The sequence below is a fragment of the Neolamprologus multifasciatus genome, chromosome 22 (assembly GCF_963576455.1).
Source record: "Neolamprologus multifasciatus chromosome 22, fNeoMul1.2, whole genome shotgun sequence".
Lineage (NCBI taxonomy): Eukaryota > Metazoa > Chordata > Actinopteri > Cichliformes > Cichlidae > Neolamprologus > Neolamprologus multifasciatus.
This window is the reverse complement of record NC_140459.1, coordinates 10,491,301-10,511,471: the sequence shown is the minus strand read 5'-3', so window position 1 is coordinate 10,511,471 and position 20,171 is coordinate 10,491,301. Positions and strand designations below refer to the sequence as shown.

At 40.5% G+C, this 20,171-nt stretch overlaps 1 protein-coding gene across 1 annotated transcript; it reads right to left on the bottom strand.

The window, feature by feature from the left end:
• Window positions 1-18,639: 18,639 nt before the first annotated feature.
• Window positions 18,640-20,148, bottom strand: cdca5 (cell division cycle associated 5). The gene has a single exon (XM_085148836.1). The coding sequence runs from the start codon at window positions 20,018-20,020 to the stop codon at window positions 19,238-19,240; it is 783 nt and encodes a 260-aa protein (XP_085004962.1). The 5' UTR covers window positions 20,021-20,148; the 3' UTR covers window positions 18,640-19,237.
• Window positions 20,149-20,171: the final 23 nt, after the last annotated feature.

Here is a 20,171-nt window from a genome sequence, read left to right as displayed (position 1 = left end):
CTTCCGCCGCAGGCTCTCCGAGATCATCTCACCTCTTTCTAAGTGCGTGTATGTGTGTGTGTGTGTTCAGAAAGATACCAGCCACGCTGCCACCCTGTAATCTCCGTCCTGGGCGAGTCGATGGGAGTCGCTGGAAGCCCTCGGGGAGCTTCAGTCTGCGCCCCGGGCCGCTGCGGGTCCTATCCGGCCTCGGTGAACAGACGTCGGTCCGGTTGCGCGCAGGAGCCAAACCCCGGGGCAAGTTTAGGATAATCCCCAGCTATGCCTCCAAACCAATTCCAGTTTATTTATTTTTTTCCTAGCTTATCGCTTTTCTTGGACGCGCAGGCACCGTACAGAAAGTCTGAGTCCATTTCCATATTGATCCGCTGTTCGTTGTGTTTGCGAGGCGACAAATCTGAGCGGATAACATGTTTACAGCAGAGTAGTGACTTGTATACAACGTGATACAGAAAACATCCTCAAAAAAGGGACATCTGGGAACAAACGTGCCTTTGATGGGGATTTTGTAAACCGCGGAGACTTGATTTCAAGGTAGTTAGAGGTTATAAATGAAGTGAGACAAAGCTCACGAAGATAAATGAAGCTGCAGGGGCGCGAAGGGGAAAAAAACCCACGGCTGATCAGTTTTACCTCGGGATAGAGGGTTCCAGTATCTTTAGAGCATATGACAATATTTTAGATGTGTGGTTCAGTATTAAAATATCCGCTGGTGCTAAGCTTATTAACTGTTTCCTCCATTTAAAAAAGAAGGAGGCTTTGTGTAGATTAAATGTATCTAGTGACTTTATTAATGGTTAATAAATTACTTATTATGCTTTTATAAATGCGTTGTAAGCAGTGATTAGCACGAGACAGGTTTATCTTGTCGGCCTATATAACGTTTCAATAACAACTCAAAGACGTTAAGGATTAATAAAAACATTATTTAATGACGTCATTTTAACAGTAAGTTAACCAATAAAGATTTTTAAACTGTTTTTAATAGTTAGTGTTAAAATCTATCTATGACTTGTTTTTATTGTTAAACTGCTAAAAAATTGGTTTTAAAAAACTGCTAAAAAAGTTTGTAACAAATAGACTCGCATGTTCTCATTCAGTATTTTTCCAGAAGTTCAGAGGTCAAAGTGTTCAATGAGATCTCCAATGAGACCATTAGGTTGGAGGAGAATAAAGGCCACGAAGGGACCTGGAAAACTCAGTAAATTGTTTATTAGAGACAATGAGGGCTTTATTAGTTTAATAGTGGCATCATGCAATATTTCCAGGATAATGACTATTTATATCCAACTTTCATGAAAAACACTATGTAAAGTATGCAGGGTTATTATTATTATTGTTTAACTTACATTCCTTAGACTAAATACGTTCTTCGACGTGACCGTCGGGGCCCTGCTGCGGGCGCATTGCGCACATCTTCTGCAAACTCGGTAAATCAGTCGGTTACTAAAAATAAAAAATACAAAAAAAAAAACTTACAAAAAAACGAAACCCTGGAATGACAGGCATGGCGTTAGATGACTTTTTTTTTCAGAGCAAAGCTTCCCGGGGAGCAGAGAGGTGCGCACAGCTGGGCCTTGTGGCACATCCCCAAGGCAAGTGGGAGCGCCAAGAGGCTCATCTGCATTTTTCTGTTTTGTAACACACTTCACTTTTTTTTTTTCAAACAACCAGAGCACCCAAATCCAAATGTTTTAATGTCTGATGGAAGGTTTCAGAGTCTTTGCTTTACGATATATTTAACCCACAGAGAAAGGGTTGTAACACTTCTCCTTCCGGGCTGAAGTTTAAGACGCTTAATCGCGAGTGTTGTTAAAAGAATTATACTGTTTTCTTCTAAAGTGTATTTTGGTGGTATCATCATGTATTCTAATAGCAGACATGTGGTTACCTATAAAATACTGACTGTGAAAACTGATTTTTTTAAATGAGCTTTTTTATGCTTACATTTAAAGACGAATGTGCACAAAAGAAAAATCTATCGATTGTTAAAATATATATTTAAAATATCAATTTTGCGCCCTGATTCTCATGCCCTTTGGTGATATATTCTTTCTCGTGTAGATTTTGGTAGCTGTGCATGTTATGCCATCGATCAGTGGTTGCAAGCCTGGAATTAACTGATTTATTTGTTGACACTTGTGTATTTTTTTAAAAATCGATGCTCTGTAGAAAACATATCCAAGGTTGCCAGGTTTGCTACACTACCTTGTGACGTTTTTTCCCTTCGAGCAACGGGCACTCAAAGTCTTTATAGCTTCCACAGTGAGATTCTTCACACCTGCATATTTTTTGTGATGAATCATTTACAGGAAACGGAGCCGCATGGAACCATTCACAAATGTATTAGATTAGCCAACTTCTCAGCACAAAACGCGTTAGAACCTGTTAAAAATAGTATCTAATCATCAAGATGGCGCAGGGACGGAGGAAAACATCCTCCCTACCAGACTATGAAAGAAAATAGAGCTACGTATACTGGGGGGGAAATAATTTTTGAAGGTCAGTTTAAAGATGCTCTCTAATGTGATTAACTTCAGCTTTGAGGGAAGATTATTTTAATGAAGTACAGCAGATAAAAGATGTGTGATGATGAGTCATCAGCCAGTATTAGGATAACCGGAACACCACAGACTAAATGTAGGGATAATGTGAGACACATTACTAATAAATGTGCAACTTTACAAACAACCTATGTGGGCTAAATGTTCGACATGTTTTTATTGTTGTCTGTGTGTCTTTATATGCTTGTGTGTTCATCGTTTCTATCCTAATAATTGTTAAGACTGTTTTTTCAGGTTCAGCTAAACATCTTTGGGTTTCACTAACAATCTTTCTTGAAGGTGTTTACTTCATTTTTTTTTAAAGGAGGGGACACAGGGACAATATTAATACTTAAACCCCAAACTAAGTGTACATGCTACTGTGTGGTGTGAGGGAGTGATGGAAACTGTGCATCAGTCTATTAAATCCAGAAGTAATTAGAAGGAAGAAATTGAACAGCAGAAGAAGGGGAAACAGCACATGTAGTACAAGACAGAGCTAAGTAGAAGTAATTCACCACAGGGCACCATGGCAGGTCACGAGGGCAAGGTTTCACGGGCTGCTTTAATATCCACCATGACTGTTGTCCATTTTATTTGTTTAGACTGGTGGCAAACCCACGGCATGACCCCCTGCAAAGAACAGCCTCAAGACTCTAAGGAGGGAGATTTTTTGTATTGAGATCACGAGTCTCGGGACCTTGATGTTAACTAGCAATTCAAAGGGTGGAGATAATAACCCAGCTGTCCTCGTATCATGCTGACCATTCATGAGGAACACAAAGTGTTTCGTATATGTCTTCCACTTGTCTCACAGAGGGGGATTGTGAACAGAAAGGAAGGGGGGAGAAAAAAGTATTTAAATATGTGTTCAGTTTTTTTCATCTTGAGCCAGTTACAATGTGAGGCAAGGTCTAAAAATGCTGTGCAGTCCCACAAGAAGTGGGACACCTGATCACCCTGGTGGGATATTAGTAAAGGAGACCTGAATGGACTGACTTTAGATTGCCTGAGCAACAAGGAGGAACAAGGAGACTCCAGCATCCACTAGGGGGGGATACTCCATCACACACCCACTCGGTTCAGACCGTCACCTCCTTTTGTTTTTGTGTTCTGACACCAGAGGTCAGCAGCGTGCACATCGATGGCTCATCCGGCAGTGTGTGCAGCAGTGGTGCACTTAATGGGGGACCACCAGGGATCCGCAAAGGAGGGTTTCTATTGGGACATATTTTCAAACAACCCCCATTTTTTATTCTTTTTTGTGGAACAACAACAAAATAAATAAATAATTAAGATTAAAAGCTCTCTTTCTAACCTTTCTACAGTTTGGGTTTAAGTTTACTTAAAAAGAAAGAAAAGAAAAAGCACTAAAATTATTTTGTAGCCAGTGCTGAATTTAACTTGCTGCTGTGTTTGCTCAGGAGGCCATGGGCTCAAATGTGGAGAGCCACACAGGAAATGCAATACCAAAAATAAAAACATTTGTGACTTCTTCTTCATCAAAATCATGCGTGTAGCACAATCTTCTACTGTGTGTTTTTTGTGTTTCAGCTTTATTTTAAACATTTTGGAATCTCGAGCTGAATAAAGTTATACAGGATCTGAGCCAAACTCACTCGACACACAGAAACAATGTAACACCAAAGTTTGACCCAGGATTTTGTGTCATTATTTGAACACTGTTGTTCCGTCACTTATCCAAACTGATGCTCTCGTGTAGATATTTTTTGGAACTTACTTATCTCTGCTTGTTGTTGTTTGTTAACACGTATTTGTTTCGGCCCCTCTTCACAAATCTGCCACGCACTTTAAAGTAAAACTGCATGGATGTACCCAACAAAAGGTCATACTCATCATATCTGATCTTGAATAAAAAGTCAGTCCGAAAAAAAAGGATGTCAAAAGTGAAATGATGAATTAATCCAAGATGTACTAACCAAGTGGAGAGCTATTAATTGAAGCACTGCCTGGATTATTAATCCCATTTTAGATCAATAGGCTGTTTTGGTGCTATCATCTGTGCCACTGTTGGTTGTTTACTCAAGAATATGATATGGGTTTGCTCTTTATTATTATTATTTATTTAAATAATCTCTTATATATTATACTTTTTAACTGGTTGAAAACAGTCTCTGTATCTTGTTTCCTGAAACATGTTTTCTTTGTTGTCTAAAAGGTTCATATCCTAAAACGTACAATTTTTTTCTTTCTTTAAATAATAAAAACAAACAAACTATGGATCCAAGTTTTTTTTTTAAGGAAATAAAAGCCAACACAACAGCATTTGTCCCCCTTGTTGTCCTCATCAGGCCTGCAGTGGATCTGCGCCCCACAGTTTGAAAACCACTTGTTTACCATCTCTTAGGAATTTACTATTGTTGCATTTTATAAATTGAAATGTAATTTTTACACAAGCAAATATTAAATTGTATTATGTTTAAAGGGAACCTGAGCTTGTTTTGTTTGTCCATTCGGTTAAATAAAAAGTTATATAAAATTAAGAAATACCAGTGCTCTTGAATACAGTTACATTATAACACTGATCCAAACTATCTCAATTTGGAGCCAGTGACTTTAGTGTGCTGTATTAGTTAAACAGTCCTTGTGATTTATTATCTGATGGTTCCAAAATCTCTGTCAATATAAGAGCTTGTCAAATATCAACAAGACGCTGATAAAAACAAGTAAAACACTGTGTCTTTTCACTTTATTTCTGGACTCTACTGACAGCCACCCCCTGATGTTTTGTTCATTCATGTCTGTGTAAAGCTGTAAATCCTTTCCTGCTGTCACATTTACCTCCCTGTGTACGTTAGCTACAGAGACTCATATCTCTCTGTCCCGACACTAAAATTCCCCACAGATTAAGATTCCTCAGGACAGGATCTGCAGTCTTGTATCCAGATGCCCTTGACATGCAAAAGTTCGGGAGTCCCTGCTGCAGCCGCGGCTTTAGCTGTTGCGTCGGGCTTTTTTTGAACACAGAAATACATATATACCCTATCATACTCTCTCCCCTTCTTCCCTCTGCCTGATGTAGTGTGACAGTGTGTTCGCCCGCAGCACTCTGCTGGCGTGGAAACAATCAGCTTTGACAGAAAGGGGGTGGTGGTGGAGGGGATAGAGGGAGGCAGAGGAAGAGGGAGGGATGGTGGGTGAGGAAGGGTGGAGGGGAAGCTGCGGCCTGAGGCCTGTGTATGATGAACTGGATAGAAAGACCCGTCATGAGAAGAGAAACAACACACAAACATAATAGATAGATAGATAGATAGATAGATAGATAGATAGATAGATAGATAGATAGATAGATAGATAGATAGATAGATAGATAGATAGATAGATAGATAGATAGATACTTCCTGTTTTTGTCTTTTCCCCTGTCCTCACTGTTGTCTTGATTGAATTCACCTGTGCCTTGTTATCCCTCTTTGTGTGTTTTTGTTCTGGTAGGTAACTTTAGTTTCGTATAGTCTTCTGTTTTTGCTGTTTCTCCGTATTAAATAAAGCGTCTCCTTCTTTTTGTCAACACTTGGGTCTCTATTATGGACCTTATTGCCACCTTGATATTGATATAAAGAAAAAAGATACACTCCCGAGTCCAGCTTATTTAAGACATAAAAATACTTGTTTTATTTTTGTCCCTTTTTTAATCCCTTCATCTCTTTTCTGAATGTTTACATTGTCCCAGCCTTTTCTGTTAATTCGTTTATATGGGTACTTTCAAAGCAATATTACTCTCAAGAGACCCATACCTGCGTAAATTATCAAATACCCTAAAATGTGTTAAGTATAATTTAATGAGTGTGGAGAAACTCTCTTTATGAATTACAGCAGAAGTTTAATTAAATGTCTCAGTGTGTTTAACTATCAGTTATCATTACTTTACTCATTCCTGCAGAGCCCAATTATTAAATTTAAATAATTTACAGTCTCATTAACAATAGATTTACTACATCTAAATGTTCCTGGCTAAGTTCACACTGCAAACCTTTGTGCTCATTTCTGATTTATTGCTCATATACGTTTTTTTTCCCCCCTTTTGCTTTGTTCTTAATGTTGTTCTTGTCCTGAACTATTCTGCAATGTGCAAATGAGCAATACGGTCACAGAGATCATGCTGCTTTGCAGAAGTCAGTGTGCAGTGCTGTGCTTGTAAGAAGCCAGTGAATTTGTGAGAAGGTGACAACGAGGATGTTAATTATGGCTTGGTGTTCAGGTAAGCAGGTGAGTGGGGTCATCACATGAATGGCTGCCACGGCCAATCAAAATTGTGGATTTGATCCAAAATGTTAGGATGTGACTTTAAATAAGATTCAAAGGAAAACTGTCCATTCAGACTTTGCCTCGGCGATGATGGAGGACACAACAAAGGACGTAAGTAAACTGAAGGTTTACATACACAAGGAGATGAGGGCGGAGTGGAGACACCTAGAGAGAAACACACAGCAGAGCTGAATCTAACTGAGGCAAGGGATACAAAACTAAACATAATGCACATGAGCGGCTTTCAAAATAAAGTAGGAAGCCTCAAAACTGAGACAGACAGCGACACAAACTTGACATCAGTAAACAGACATGACTGACTACACACAGGGGACACTGGGGAGGACACACAGAGAGGAGAATTAAACAAACTGGACACGAAAGGGAACAAAATTAAACAGAGAAATGAGATCTAGAAACATGAATAACTAAACTAGGAAACAGTGGAAATACTAAACCAGGAGACTAAACAATGAAAACTAGAATGCAATCGTAATAACTCAGAGCCAGGAGAAAAAAAACATAGGAATCATAAAAAATCACAGAGGTGATTCAAAGTGGTTACCATTCATCTGTTTTATAAAATATAAAATATATTGAATACACAGTGATAACAGTGAATACAAAGGACAAAAAATATTCTAAAGAAGAATATTCTTTATTCACTGCTTCAACAGTGTCAAAGTCCGGGCACTGGGGAGGCCAATCCATGACTGATAACATTCCACTGTGTGTTTTTCCATCCAGATATGCTTTTACTGCAATCGCAGTGTGTTTGGGATCTCTTTCATGCTGAAAAAATAAGCTGATGTCAATCAGAGACTTCCCAGATGGCATTTCATGCTGGAAATCTGATAATACACTTTTGCTTTTACAATTCCAACAGATCCCCAACACCACTGACTGAAACATAGCCTCAAACCATGATAGATCGTCCACCGTGTTTTACAGATGGCTGTATCTTTCTCTAACGATTGAAACCAAAATGTTCCAAATTAGATTTATCACACCGAGAGACCTGTTACCACTGATTTTCCCTTCCTCTTGACAGCCACCTTTTTTTCCTATTTCTTAAAGACATGACTTTCAGATACTGTTTACCTGCTGTAGGTAGTTTTTAAAGCCTGTGTAGACACAACACTGGGTTCCTTTTTACACTTGAATGAATCACAGCTACACATTCCTCTGAAAATGGTGACGTACAAGGACTGGACTGAAAATAAGTGATAAAGCAGCCAATGTCTAAGAAAACCTTAAAAACTTTTGCTCAAGACCACTTAAAAACATTATAAGAATGTCTGCCTCTTTAAAAGCAAAACACATAGAAATGAGGGGTGGCTCAAGACTTTTGCACAGTACTATAGCTGGATGGATTGACGAGTTTAAATATACAAATAAAGCATGATCTAAATCCTCTGCTGTACTGCATATTAGCAAACAGTAAACATCTGCTGATGTGTTGTAACAACCTGTTGAAAGGCGCAAAAAACTTCAGATCATTTAAGGCCTTCCTGACCTGAGTGTCGCTCTCCCACTTGACTCTCTTTTCTGATTTAGTTAAAGCCATCAGGTCCTTTAAGAGGGTCTCTCTCAACCTCTTCAAACATCTTGTCAGGCTCTGATTCCAGGACTTGAAGCTTGTGTGTGAAGAGGGGTGTGTGCGTGTGTTGATGGTTCAGCTGCCTCGTCTGCTATAACCAGCTAATAAATATGAAAACAGCAGGTTAAAACTTTTTTATTCGTCCCGTGCCTGAAAGGATTATACCCTTCTATAGAGTCCCGTGAAAAATCCCCCAAACCTCATAATGCCCAATGTTGTCCCATAAAACTGTGTTGAACAAAAGATGGAGAAAGGGGGCTTTTTCACGCATAAGGGGTTTTCTCAAGAGCGCATTGAGAGGAGCCCCGGCCGGGATCCGCCCATAGATTATCTGGCTGTCGGTGAAAGCCCGGCTGGGAGAGGCAGGTGCGTGTGCCAGGCAAAGGGGGGTCGTGGGGGCCCGGTGACCGAGCAGAGGGTGGTGAACTATGGGGAGTGCTGCGCAGCTGCCAGCAGGAATGTTTGCAGATTGTCACTTCCATTTAACTTGCTCTTTTTCTCTCCTCTCCACCCACCCACCCCAGCCTAGAGATGGAGCCGGTCTCCCAGGTTTCCCTCCCACCTCCGAGCCACAGAGATCAGACTAAACGGTGACACCACGGCCACAAAAGCGACAACCGGCGCGGGTCGTCTCCGCCCCTGCAGCGTGAAATTGTGGATTAAACTGATAAGGAGGAAGAATGATACTGATCCCACATTTTTTGAGGGCGCTTTAGAAGGCTAAGCGAGTGCGATGTAACTGGTAAAGCAGGGTTAACACACTGTAGTCCCCAGAGGCTTCTTTCATACAGGTTATTGGATTTTAGGCTTCTTTTTTTTTTTTTTTTTGAAGTGCAATCTTTAACATATGGTGGCCTGTAGACAGAACTGAGGCTCTTTAATAATGCAGCTCATAAATTTATCTCTGCAACTTTGCCCGAATTTACCAAAATAAAATAAAAGATGCAAATTGCATGTCCCCTGAACTCAGAAAGCATTCATTTGTCACGTGGAAGCATTACCTCTTATCTTTACTTTCATGCACTCGCAGGAAAAGTCTTTGCAAAATTAGGAAAATGCATTTATCACAGAGGATAGTCGTCCGCCATGTTGACCCACACAGGCTGCATCTTTGCCTGGAAATGGCCCTCTTTGCACCCTACCTTAGTCTCTAATCTCTTCAGTCCAAACTGTGTCCTCTTTCCAAACTGTGGCCTGAGGCTACGTGTGGGTCCTCAACATAATCCCCTTCAAAACTCTGCAGTCCCTGTTATTCCACTGGGAATTGGCAAAAGTGCTTCATGTCAGAGCAGCACAAAGCTCAATGCTTTTTCACACCATCTTCCAGCAAAAAGGGATTAATGTCCTCACCATTATGAATAATGAGAATGAATAACAAACAGCTCCCTGTTTATCCCACTCGATTAAATAAAGGAAAGAGTGTCCTTGTGCTTTTTCATTGAACTGTCTTGAGGGTGCGTATGGAGGTCGTATATAAATAAAAGAAAAGCCTAAAAGCCATAAATTTAGTCAGCATGTGATGCTTCAAAGTGTTCGCACTGATTTCATCTAGTGACTAATGTCTCAGCCAAGAAATCTGATTTCTCCATATTTCTGTACACAAAGAGCTCTAGAAAATGTTACCTAATTCATTGTATTTAATTTGATAAATTGACCCTGAATTGGATAAGTGATAGAGAATGGATGGATGGATAATTTGACCTTGCTGTGGCTTTTAAAATAAACAAAAATAAAAAAATACTGATGATTAAACTTGTATTTTTTTTTCACTTGTGTTGTTTAATTTTGAGTCTAGCAAAATGGCAATATGAAAAGAAAAATGCTGGGCGTATGAGTGTGCATGAGAATTTTTCAAATTTGTATCAGGTCAGTGTATGCTGAAGTAATCTACCTGAACCAAAAGCTCAGGCTCAGACCTTTCTGCTCCTGACTCTGTTTGGTGTCAGAACAATGTGAAAGCAGATATCCCTAATATAGATATCACTGCAATAATGCAGATATCACTCAGGCACAGCGGCTCCACCCACCTGCTGTTCAAACCTTCTGTTTGTGAGGAGCAGCCAATCAGGAAAAAGTTCTCTTAAAGGCAGAGTAGTTTAAATAAATGGTTTAAGACAGAGGAGGAACTGAAGGGCTTCACCAACGCTCAGTCAACCTTAATTACTTTTTTTTAAAAAAAGCCCTAACAAGAAATAATCAATAACAATTGCAACCAAATCAATTTAAATAATACAAAAAGCATCCAGTTTTTTACAGCAGGGATTCTTAAACTGTGGCGTGAGCCCCTCTGGTGCTCACAGATCTGCTGCAGGAGACCAGATAAACCTTACACTGATATTGTTTTCACATTTATTTTTTTTATATAAAGGTTTATGCTCTTAGGTTTTACTCATCGGACTGATAGGACCAGCAGACACTGTTGGGTGATCTATCTAAACAGTTTAGCATGCAGCACCTTGTATCTGCCTTTCATTTCCTTTTGCACATTTCCAGCATGCAGCAACTTCTAAGTCACTGCTACAGCAAACTGCTCTCAGTTGCATCAGGATGAAATTAATATGTAACCAAAATTGTTTTTTTAAAAAAAGCCTCTAATCTTAAGTGTGAAATATGCTTTTGTGTGTATTTTGTTTGTCTTTTGCATCGTGATTTTAACATTTCTGTTTGTTGTATCTCAATAATCAGCATTTCCCAACAAACATGTGTTCATAACTAGATATACAATAAAACCCAGCATTTATGGATTAAATACAATGTGTTTCAAAAGCAAAATTCAATTTTCAAATGAACTTCAGCAACTTTAAATTGACTCTCAAAGTAGGTGAAGGTAAGTAAGTAAAATTTTATTTATATAGCACCTTTCAAGACAAAGATCACAAAGGGACCTGCTAGGGACATGGGGCTGTAGAAGTTCAATAATGTACGCTGGTGCTTGTCCACAAAGAGCTCCAAAAGTCAGAACCAGAATCTTAAGATGAATTCTGAATTCAATGGGGAGCCAATGTAGCTGTATTAGCCACGGTGTCACGGGTGACTACTTAGAAGATTTGGTCAGAAGCTTTGCTGCAGCGTTTTCAACAACCTGCAGACGTTCCAGAGAGTTTTTGCTTAGACAGATAAACAATGATATGATGATGGCAATACTCTCTTTGGGCTTGGAAAAAAGAATTAAAGTGAGCAAATAAAACAAACTAAAACAAAAAAAGTGATAGACCAACACTTTCACAGCAAAGTGTTACCAAAATTGTAGTTATGTCACCTTAAAACGCCTCCTCTGAATCACATACAGCATTTTTCTACTCAATTTGAGCACTCGTATCTCATGTAAGGATACTTGAACATACTCGTTTGAGGAACCAGGATCAAACTACCAACCCTCCAATTACAAAACAGCTAGCTCTACCTCCTGGGCCAAAACAGCTCTGCAAATATTCACCAAATTTACTTCTTTTTGCTCAGTATTTACCAGCACTGACTCAAAAGAGGAACATGTTCATCCTTTCATTTATTTAAAACCGTGTGAATAAAGTTTCAAATACTTTCCTCTGTTTTATTAAGGTGTTATTTCTTGTCTGGATCACTGGAGCTAAGATTAAGTATTTAACTTTAAGATAAAATGCTATAAAATCCATTAAAAATCTCTTGAAGCGTCTCTTCCTAATCATGGCCTAAATGTTTGCCTTCCTTTCATATTTTCTCCCCTTTGTTCGCTATTTTCAGTAGCTTACTGAATGGACAGAGCTGGTAACACACCCAACAACAGAAGCATTGTTTCAGTCATTAGAAATGTAAGGTTCCTTTCATCATCTCCAGATACTGCCCTCTTCTCATCTATGAACATCTAAGAATGTTTCAGTAGAAATAAATAATAGTCGATAAGATGAAAACCCATAAAACTAAAAAAAAAAATCCCTAATTTTAGTGTCAAGATTTGCCGTTTGTTTTTCCTTAAAGTGTCTCATCTGTATCATACTTATATTACATTTATCTTTCACTGATTGTCTCTGATTTTCCAACAAGCACAACTCTGCACCAACATCTGCCAAACAGACAGTGATTCATGGAATAATGAATGAGAGAAGCATTTCTCTTAGGAGACATAAACGATGATCAATGTGACAAATCAGCTTTAATACCCCCCTCCCCCACCCCAAAAAAAGGTGGAATAATAAACACTTTGAGCCGTGAGTGACAAAACATCTCCTCTGCATCTCCTTAAAGTGCCCCCTGTGCATCGTGACCTTAACATTTCGCTTCTTCGCATCTGTTCCTCCTCTTCTCCTCCGCACGCACTGGATCACAGCTCCTTTACCACAGCTGCCAGAGCGGACAATGGCGGCTCAGAATGAGAATATGAAAATGAAATATGAAACAGTGGTGTGATAAACTGGTAGATAATCATCTTTTCATTAAACTTTCATCCCCAGTGACTTAAAAATTCAAGAGCCCAATTACAGAGCTTGTATCTCTCTTTCTCTCTCTCCCTCTCATTTCTCCCTCACTCTTGCTTTTCTTAACAAGAGCAGTCAGGGAGAGGGGGTGAGTGGCTTAAGGGATGAGTGAGAGCATCATTATGAAGCGGTCACGGGGAGGATGGGAGGGCGGGGGGTGGGGTGGTGGGGTGAGATGACCCATCGTCCTGAGTGGAGGACAGGGAGCAGCAGGCCTGATTTTAGCCTGTCCAAACATGGAGGAAGAGGAGGAAGAGATGGTGAGAGAAAGACAGACAGACATTTGGAGCGTACAGCCATGCGGGTCTGATGGGTGGATGGATGGATGGATGGATGGGGGGTGGTGGTGGGAGGCAGACAGGCACACAGACGAGCTAAGAGGAGTATAGATTTTCCAGGCAGATAGTGGAAAGATGTGTGCATCCTGATGAGTGCCACAAACAGGGCATGACTCTCTCGTCTGCCTGTTTCTGTGTGTTGTGTGTGTGTGTGTTGTGTGTATGTGTATATCTGTGTGTGTCAGTGTATTAGCAGTCAGAGCACTGAAGCCCACGGGCGATTCCTGTGTGTGCTTGCGATAAAGGGAAAAAGGGAGGAAGTATAACGGGGGGGAAAGCGGGGCGTAGAGACGGGGGTGAGGGGTGGGTGGGTGAGAGTAGAGATGAGGAAGTTGGATGGGGGTATGGGAGGAGGTGGAGGGGGGGATAGAGAAAGAGAGAGAGAAAGAGAGCATCTAGCAGAGCATTGAGCTTCCTCTGTGCTGTCAAAGCCTCTGGATCATGTCCCCATCGGTCTCTCTCTCACACACACACACACTTTCCCTCACCCAATTGCTCTCTTTCCCTCAAACCAACCCCTCCTCCCCTCCCTCTCATGAAAAGAGTGTCTTGGCAGGGTAATTAAGAATGGCCTCTAAACACAGGAGTATGGCAGGAAAGCTCCAGATGAAAGTAAATGATTAAAATAATTACAGGCTGAGAGCTGACGAGCCGGAGTGTGGGGTGGCCGCCGGACATTTGTCGGTAATTAGATAATTAATCTGAATGCAAATGATGAGCCCTAACGAAGCAGTCAAGCTGAACCAGCGACAACTGCCGTGAGTGAAATGTAAGGTGGGGGGGGAAGAGAAGAGAGAGGGAAAAGCAGGGGAAGAGATTTGGGCTGGGTGGGGAAAAAAAACAAAAATATAAAATATGAATTTTAGTATAAAACCTCCTGAAAGTCAGCATGAGCAGACTCAACTGCAAGAAGAAGAAGCAGCAGCAGAATTGCAAATCAATAAGTGTTTCTGGCAGTGACGGCTGAAAAACACCCCCCACACCTCGCCTCACTCTGTTTGTAACTTTCACTCCTAATGACGAGTAGACATGAATATCTTGTTAAAAATATACAAAAAGGCACAAGCCATATGTTGTGCAAAAAATAAATAAATAAAAAATGTCTGCACTGAAACACCAAATGAAGGGTACGAACATGAAATGGCACCTGAGGAAGAAAACAGAGCGCGCTTTGCACACCCTAAAATGCGTGAGCAAATTGTGGATTTACTCACTCGCTGCAACACATCCAAACACACACTCGTTATATCTCCGCACCTCTTCCTCATGCACACTCGCAAATACTATCAGCAAGTGTATGTGCTCTAAGCGGAGGTAAACACTGAACTTCAGAGCTTATTCGGAGGCAGGGTTGTGTTTTTTTCTCTCTCTCCAAGGTTGGTATCTGTGCAAGAGTGTGGATCACATCTTTAAATTTAAATAAAGATCTTCGGGGTTTATTCATCGCGATTCCGAGCAATAAAGCTGAAAGTCTTACAGAATACAGCAAATATTATATATTGCTAAAGATGTGGTAATTCTGTCTTCATTAACAGCAGTGGGCATTAAAGCACCCCACGGTATTATAATAAATAACTTACTGAGTGGGCAAAAAAAGAGCTTGAAAAGGTAAAGCTGTGATTCTTTTAATGGTATTAAGAATCTCATTTGAAATCAAATAAATAAAACAACTCATGTGATGCAAGTGGTGGTTTCACATTTTGCAAATTCCACCACCAAGAAGAACACGAACACGCTTTTCTGCAAAACCTTTAACTGTCATAACTTGCAGGTTTTATATAAAATACAAATACAAACAAATCTTTATTAAGGCTATACAGGTGAATCAAGAAGCAGCAAGAGATAGCATAAATTTATAGGGTACACACACAAACACAAGTGGGAAACGGGCACACAGTTGGAACTATTTAAGATGATAACAAAAGAAGATAAGCACACAGCAAAGCTACAGAGACAGATTACTAACAAAATAAAACAGCAACTAACTAAATGGAGAAATCACATGGCACAGATGAATACTTGACATCAAAATGCAAAAAGAGCCTAGGAAGGCTAGAATAAATTAAAGCACGAGGGATTAAATATCTAGAACTAAAGAGAACTAAACTAACCAAGCAATTCAAAAACTAAAACATAAGAACAATTGAGAAATAGAAGACTCAAATTAACAACAAATAAAACTAAAACTCCCCAAAATAACCAGAAAAGCACAGACCATGGTGTGAATTTAACTGAAAAAGCCAATGGTTTTCTAAACTCAGTGAGCGCAACAAGGGCAAAAAAAGACTCCAAAATTGTGGCTAAATTGTGGTTCACATTGAAATCTAATGAAATAAAGAACTTTCAATCCCAACTGTTAGTGTTCAGCATCTATCAGTAATCCAGGTTTCGGTGCTAGGTTAATTCTAATACCTAAACACCAAAACATTTCAATTGCCATCATGTGGAAGGGGACTTGGGGGAGACAGAGAGACATGTTAAAATAACAAATAACATCCACATGAATACTAAAACTCTTTAAATGGTAAGTTTCCCGTCAGACTCCATTTGGAATTTTAAAAAATAAGAAACTTTTTGGATTATAACATTATAAAGAATACTTTTGTGTTTTCCGACAGTCCTTAAATTACATATTTGGTCTGCTGTATGTGTCTAACACAACTACACAATACAAGTCATCCAACAACTCACCTGCTTGATCTTCTGTAGAAGCTACACAATCTCAGTCTCCTGCAAACAACCAGGTCTCCAGTCTTCACTGTCGTCTGATGTCCAAGGGAGGAGCCGCATTTACCTATGCATTCATATCTGCTTTACTAAATAAACTGGAAGCAATATCTGTTGATATCCTTCATTATTCTAGATTCACCAATTAACCTGAAACAAATGTATTTGCACTGTGGAAGGAAGCCAGAGTACCTGGTGAGACCCCACCCATGCACAGGAAGAACATGCAAACTCAACACAGAAAGGCCCGAGCCAGCCAGGGGAATCGAACCTGAACTTGCTGTGAGGCGACAATGCTAACCAATGCACTAACTTACATATAACCTAAAAACAAACCCTAGCTGGGCATCCCTCATATTAAAAACTTCAGCTTCTCTTTGTGGGTTCCTTTCCTGACTGCCTTGACAATACTACTTTTTTCTCCTCCGATATTTAACTAAAAGAACTGTTGATGGGTTTTCTTGCTATTTTGGGGTACAGAGTGGTACTAAATGAGAGCATGGGTAGGTGCCAATTTGTTAGCATCTAAAATCAGTAGCTATCACTGCAACATAGCAACAGATATCTCGGAAATTTATATTTCACATTTTGGACAATATCATTAATGTTTTAACCTGAAAGTCTCACATGTTGGATCTGTATGCAGCAGTTGGCTGATGTGTTGGGGTAGTGGAACAGTGGTTAACAGAGTTGCCTCACAGCAGATATATCCTGGTTTGACTTTTTTGACTCACTTGGCTGTGTGAAGATTGCATATTCTCTCTGTGTAATCCTAAGACTGGTGATTCTAAGTTGTCTTGTCTGTCTCTCTGTGATAGGCTGGCACCCGGTTAGGGGTGTACTTCACTTTTGAAAATTTGGATGAGGATATTCATCTATTCAAAATCTCCCATTGGTCAGCTGTTAAATGTAAATATATGGACCAGATGAATCAACTTGGTGATCTTTTGTGTCCTCTATTCAAACAAGTGTGTCTGTCAGCAACAAATGTGTCATTTTGTAAGTCTTCGTTGTTGCCTTCTTTGTTGCTTTCTTGGCTCTCGCAGCAGGTTTCTTCTTGGTAGACAGGGTCCGCTCTCGGATCAGGTCTTCTCTCCCGATGTCCACCATGTGGTCCTCCCACGACTTCATCTCATTCTTGTAGCGAATCTTGTCATCCTCAGCAAGCTGCGTGTAGACCTGTTTCTGATGGCTGAAGAGATTCTTCTTATTTTAGCTGCTCCCTTTAGGGGTCAGATGGTCTAATGCCATCTTGTCCTATCCCTAGCATCTGTCGCACCAACCCTTAACTCACAGCCATACCACCCTGAACATGCCTGATCTCATGGCAGGTCCTGGTTAGTACTTAGATGGGAGGCTGCCTGGAAATACTATGTCCTGTAAGTTTGTGGGGTGACTATAGCTCATGAAGTAGAGCAGAGTCATCCACATATTGGAATGTTGTCACATGGATCCCTGGCTGCTCCAGTCTGCATACCACATTATGCTTGGGGAAAATACTGAACTTCAGTGGCTTTCTAATGTGCTCATTGGAGTGTGAATGTTAACTAGAAAGTATTTTTCACACGTTGGCTCATAGTCGGTCAATGACCTTCTTAAAATACAACTCCCACTCGGGCTTAAAGACCTGGGACTCTTCACCATTTGGTTTTAGAAGTGAAGAAGCGTCTTGGATGAAACGTCTTCACAAATCTTAAGGAAATCCAGTCGCTTTTCTTTCTGAGCTCCATGACTTGGATGACAGAGAAACCTACACAGACAGCTCCTTCTAACCATTTTTATACTTCTCCAAAGCAAGCATCTCACATATATTGCTCTTTCTCAGCATGAGGCTATACTGCTGCTCACTGATCATAGCTTCAACAACTCTTTCCCATATCTTCATGGTGTGGCTCACCACCTTCATCCCTCTGAACTTACTGCAGGTCCTCACGTCACCCTTCTTCATTTTTTAAGTGATAAAGAAATCAACAAATCCTGACATGTTTTCAAGAAGCATTGGTTACTCACAACATAGCTCCTTGTTAGTGCAAATTATCCTCTCTATCCACTCCTTTAAGAGACTCTGGAGGAAAAATGTCCACCACTCTCATTAAATAGACACAGTTTGCCCAGTCAGTCATTCAGTTCACCTCATCATAACCACTGGAGACCACCTCTTTGCTGTCAGCATGCTTGGTTAGCACCTTGTTAGAGTCTGTGCTGGCTAATCCTGAGTGCCATCATCAGGCAATAACTCAGTACACAATTCAAAACACAAAATACTAGTGACAGATTAAATAAACAGATGTGTGTAATATTCATTTTACAGCTGGAATAAGATGAATATACCATTTATAATGTTGCTAGTCTGTGATGGTCGTCTTTGTTATTTTTTATTTATTTTGTTTTATAAATTAAGATATTGTGTGTAATTTGGGGAAAATAAAGGATAAAACACTTTACTATGACTCAGAAGTCAGATCTGGCATTAGCATTTATTTACATGAAAATTTCCAAGAAAAGACACATAAGAAAACAGTTCAGGACAAGAGGATTGGCAACTGCTATAGAACCTTTGTGTCAATAAATGTGGATTCAAACACTCTATAAAAGAGAAAATATCCTGGTTTTAGATATAGAAAATAATACCAAAATCTTTTGTTTTCAGCCTCTATTAAAAACATTAAGAGAAACAAAATGTACTCTACAGGGTAGAAAACTGGCCCTTTGAAGGCTAACTCCCCCCGTATTATGCTTCCAGGGTGACACAAGATTCTTTTTGTCTTTGTTTTATTCCTATTTATTCAACCCTTATGCCAGGGGAGATAATGAAATATTCATAATAAGATTATAATAAGAACACAACTGTTTTAAAAGCCTTTAACATCTCGCCAGAGTAAAAGCGATGGTCACACACCAGATAAAAATCAGTGAAAGGCACCTTATTTGAAAAACACCAGCACTAGTCAACAACCCTGATATATTTGTGCATCCTGACTGATTATGCTACAGGTGAATGTATCTAAACATTTTAATTTTGGTCTTGTTTACGTAACTATGGGGCCATTATAACATCAAAAACTATCCTGTCTGTAAGCATCCACAAAATGACTAGCAATCACATTAAGAGCATTTACAGGAACAAATAAACACAGCAAAGTCCAAAATGATCAAACTTTACAATAAGAACAAATAGAAACAGATAAAACTTGAATGTTTTGAGTAAGAAAAGCACATTTTCAGCAGAGTCCTCTCAGAGTCAGTGTTTGTATGCATGTCTGTGACAAACACAAGCATGCTGCCCAAGTCTTTCTTTTTTCCCTTGAATATTTACTCCACGACCAGTTCAAACTCCTCAGCCTGCTCAAACTCTTCATTCATCTTTGCAGCCAGAGCGTCCAGTTCCGTGGTGTCTATCTGCTGGACCTTCTTCTTCCTCCTCCTCCTCTCCTTCACCACAACCACTCCGGGAATGTCTGGATCAGGCTCGGGGAAAGCTGAACCACCGCAGTCATCAGCCTCAAGCAAAGACGTGAATGAGTTCAGTCCTGTGAAGGATCCTACAGAAACCTCCAGGCCAAACTTGGACACCCCGGCTCTCCGGACCTCTGGGGTTTTCAGCTTCTCAAAGCCGAATAAAGTCTCACGAGACTCGGGGCTGTTGAATGACTTCTCGCTGAGCCTGCTGTAAGATCGGCGTACCTTCTGCGACCACACCGCGTCCTCTGGATCCATCTGCGGGGGGTGAGAAGCGGGCGGCGGTGATGAGGGGAGGATCGGTGAAGGCATAGTGGCCTTTTTCTTCTTAGCCGAGGAAGAGCTGCTCTCTCGGCCCGGGACGGGACCGGGCGTGGAGACCTTCGGCTTTTTCTGCTGGATGCCCTCAGAGCTGGACGGCCTCGGCGTGTTCTCCTTGTTCTGTTCCGATAACGCGACTGTTTTTCTGGGCGCTATTTTTCTCACGGTGATTGAGCGTTTAACAGCGAGAGACGGCAGCGCCATTTTGTTGTCACTTTGAGCTTGTGGAGAGCTCAGCCGCGGGGAGCGTCTCCGCTGCGAGCTGTCAATGCTATTAGAGTCCGTCATTATGGTCCGAGGAGTCCCTTCGTTCATACCAACAGTCTCCTGAAGAAACACCAGATATTTTCCCCTTCTTACAGCAGATCAGACGATAACTCAACCAACACAGGGCACACAACAACAGCGAACGTTCAAATTGCCCGCCCGCGTCGCGTGGAAAATACGAGCTTCCTTTGCTGTGACG

Coding starts and splice junctions, on each gene's coding strand:
- cdca5 (XM_085148836.1), bottom strand. CDS start 20,020: ATGAACGAAGGGACTCCTCGGACCATAATGACGGACTCTAATAGCATT.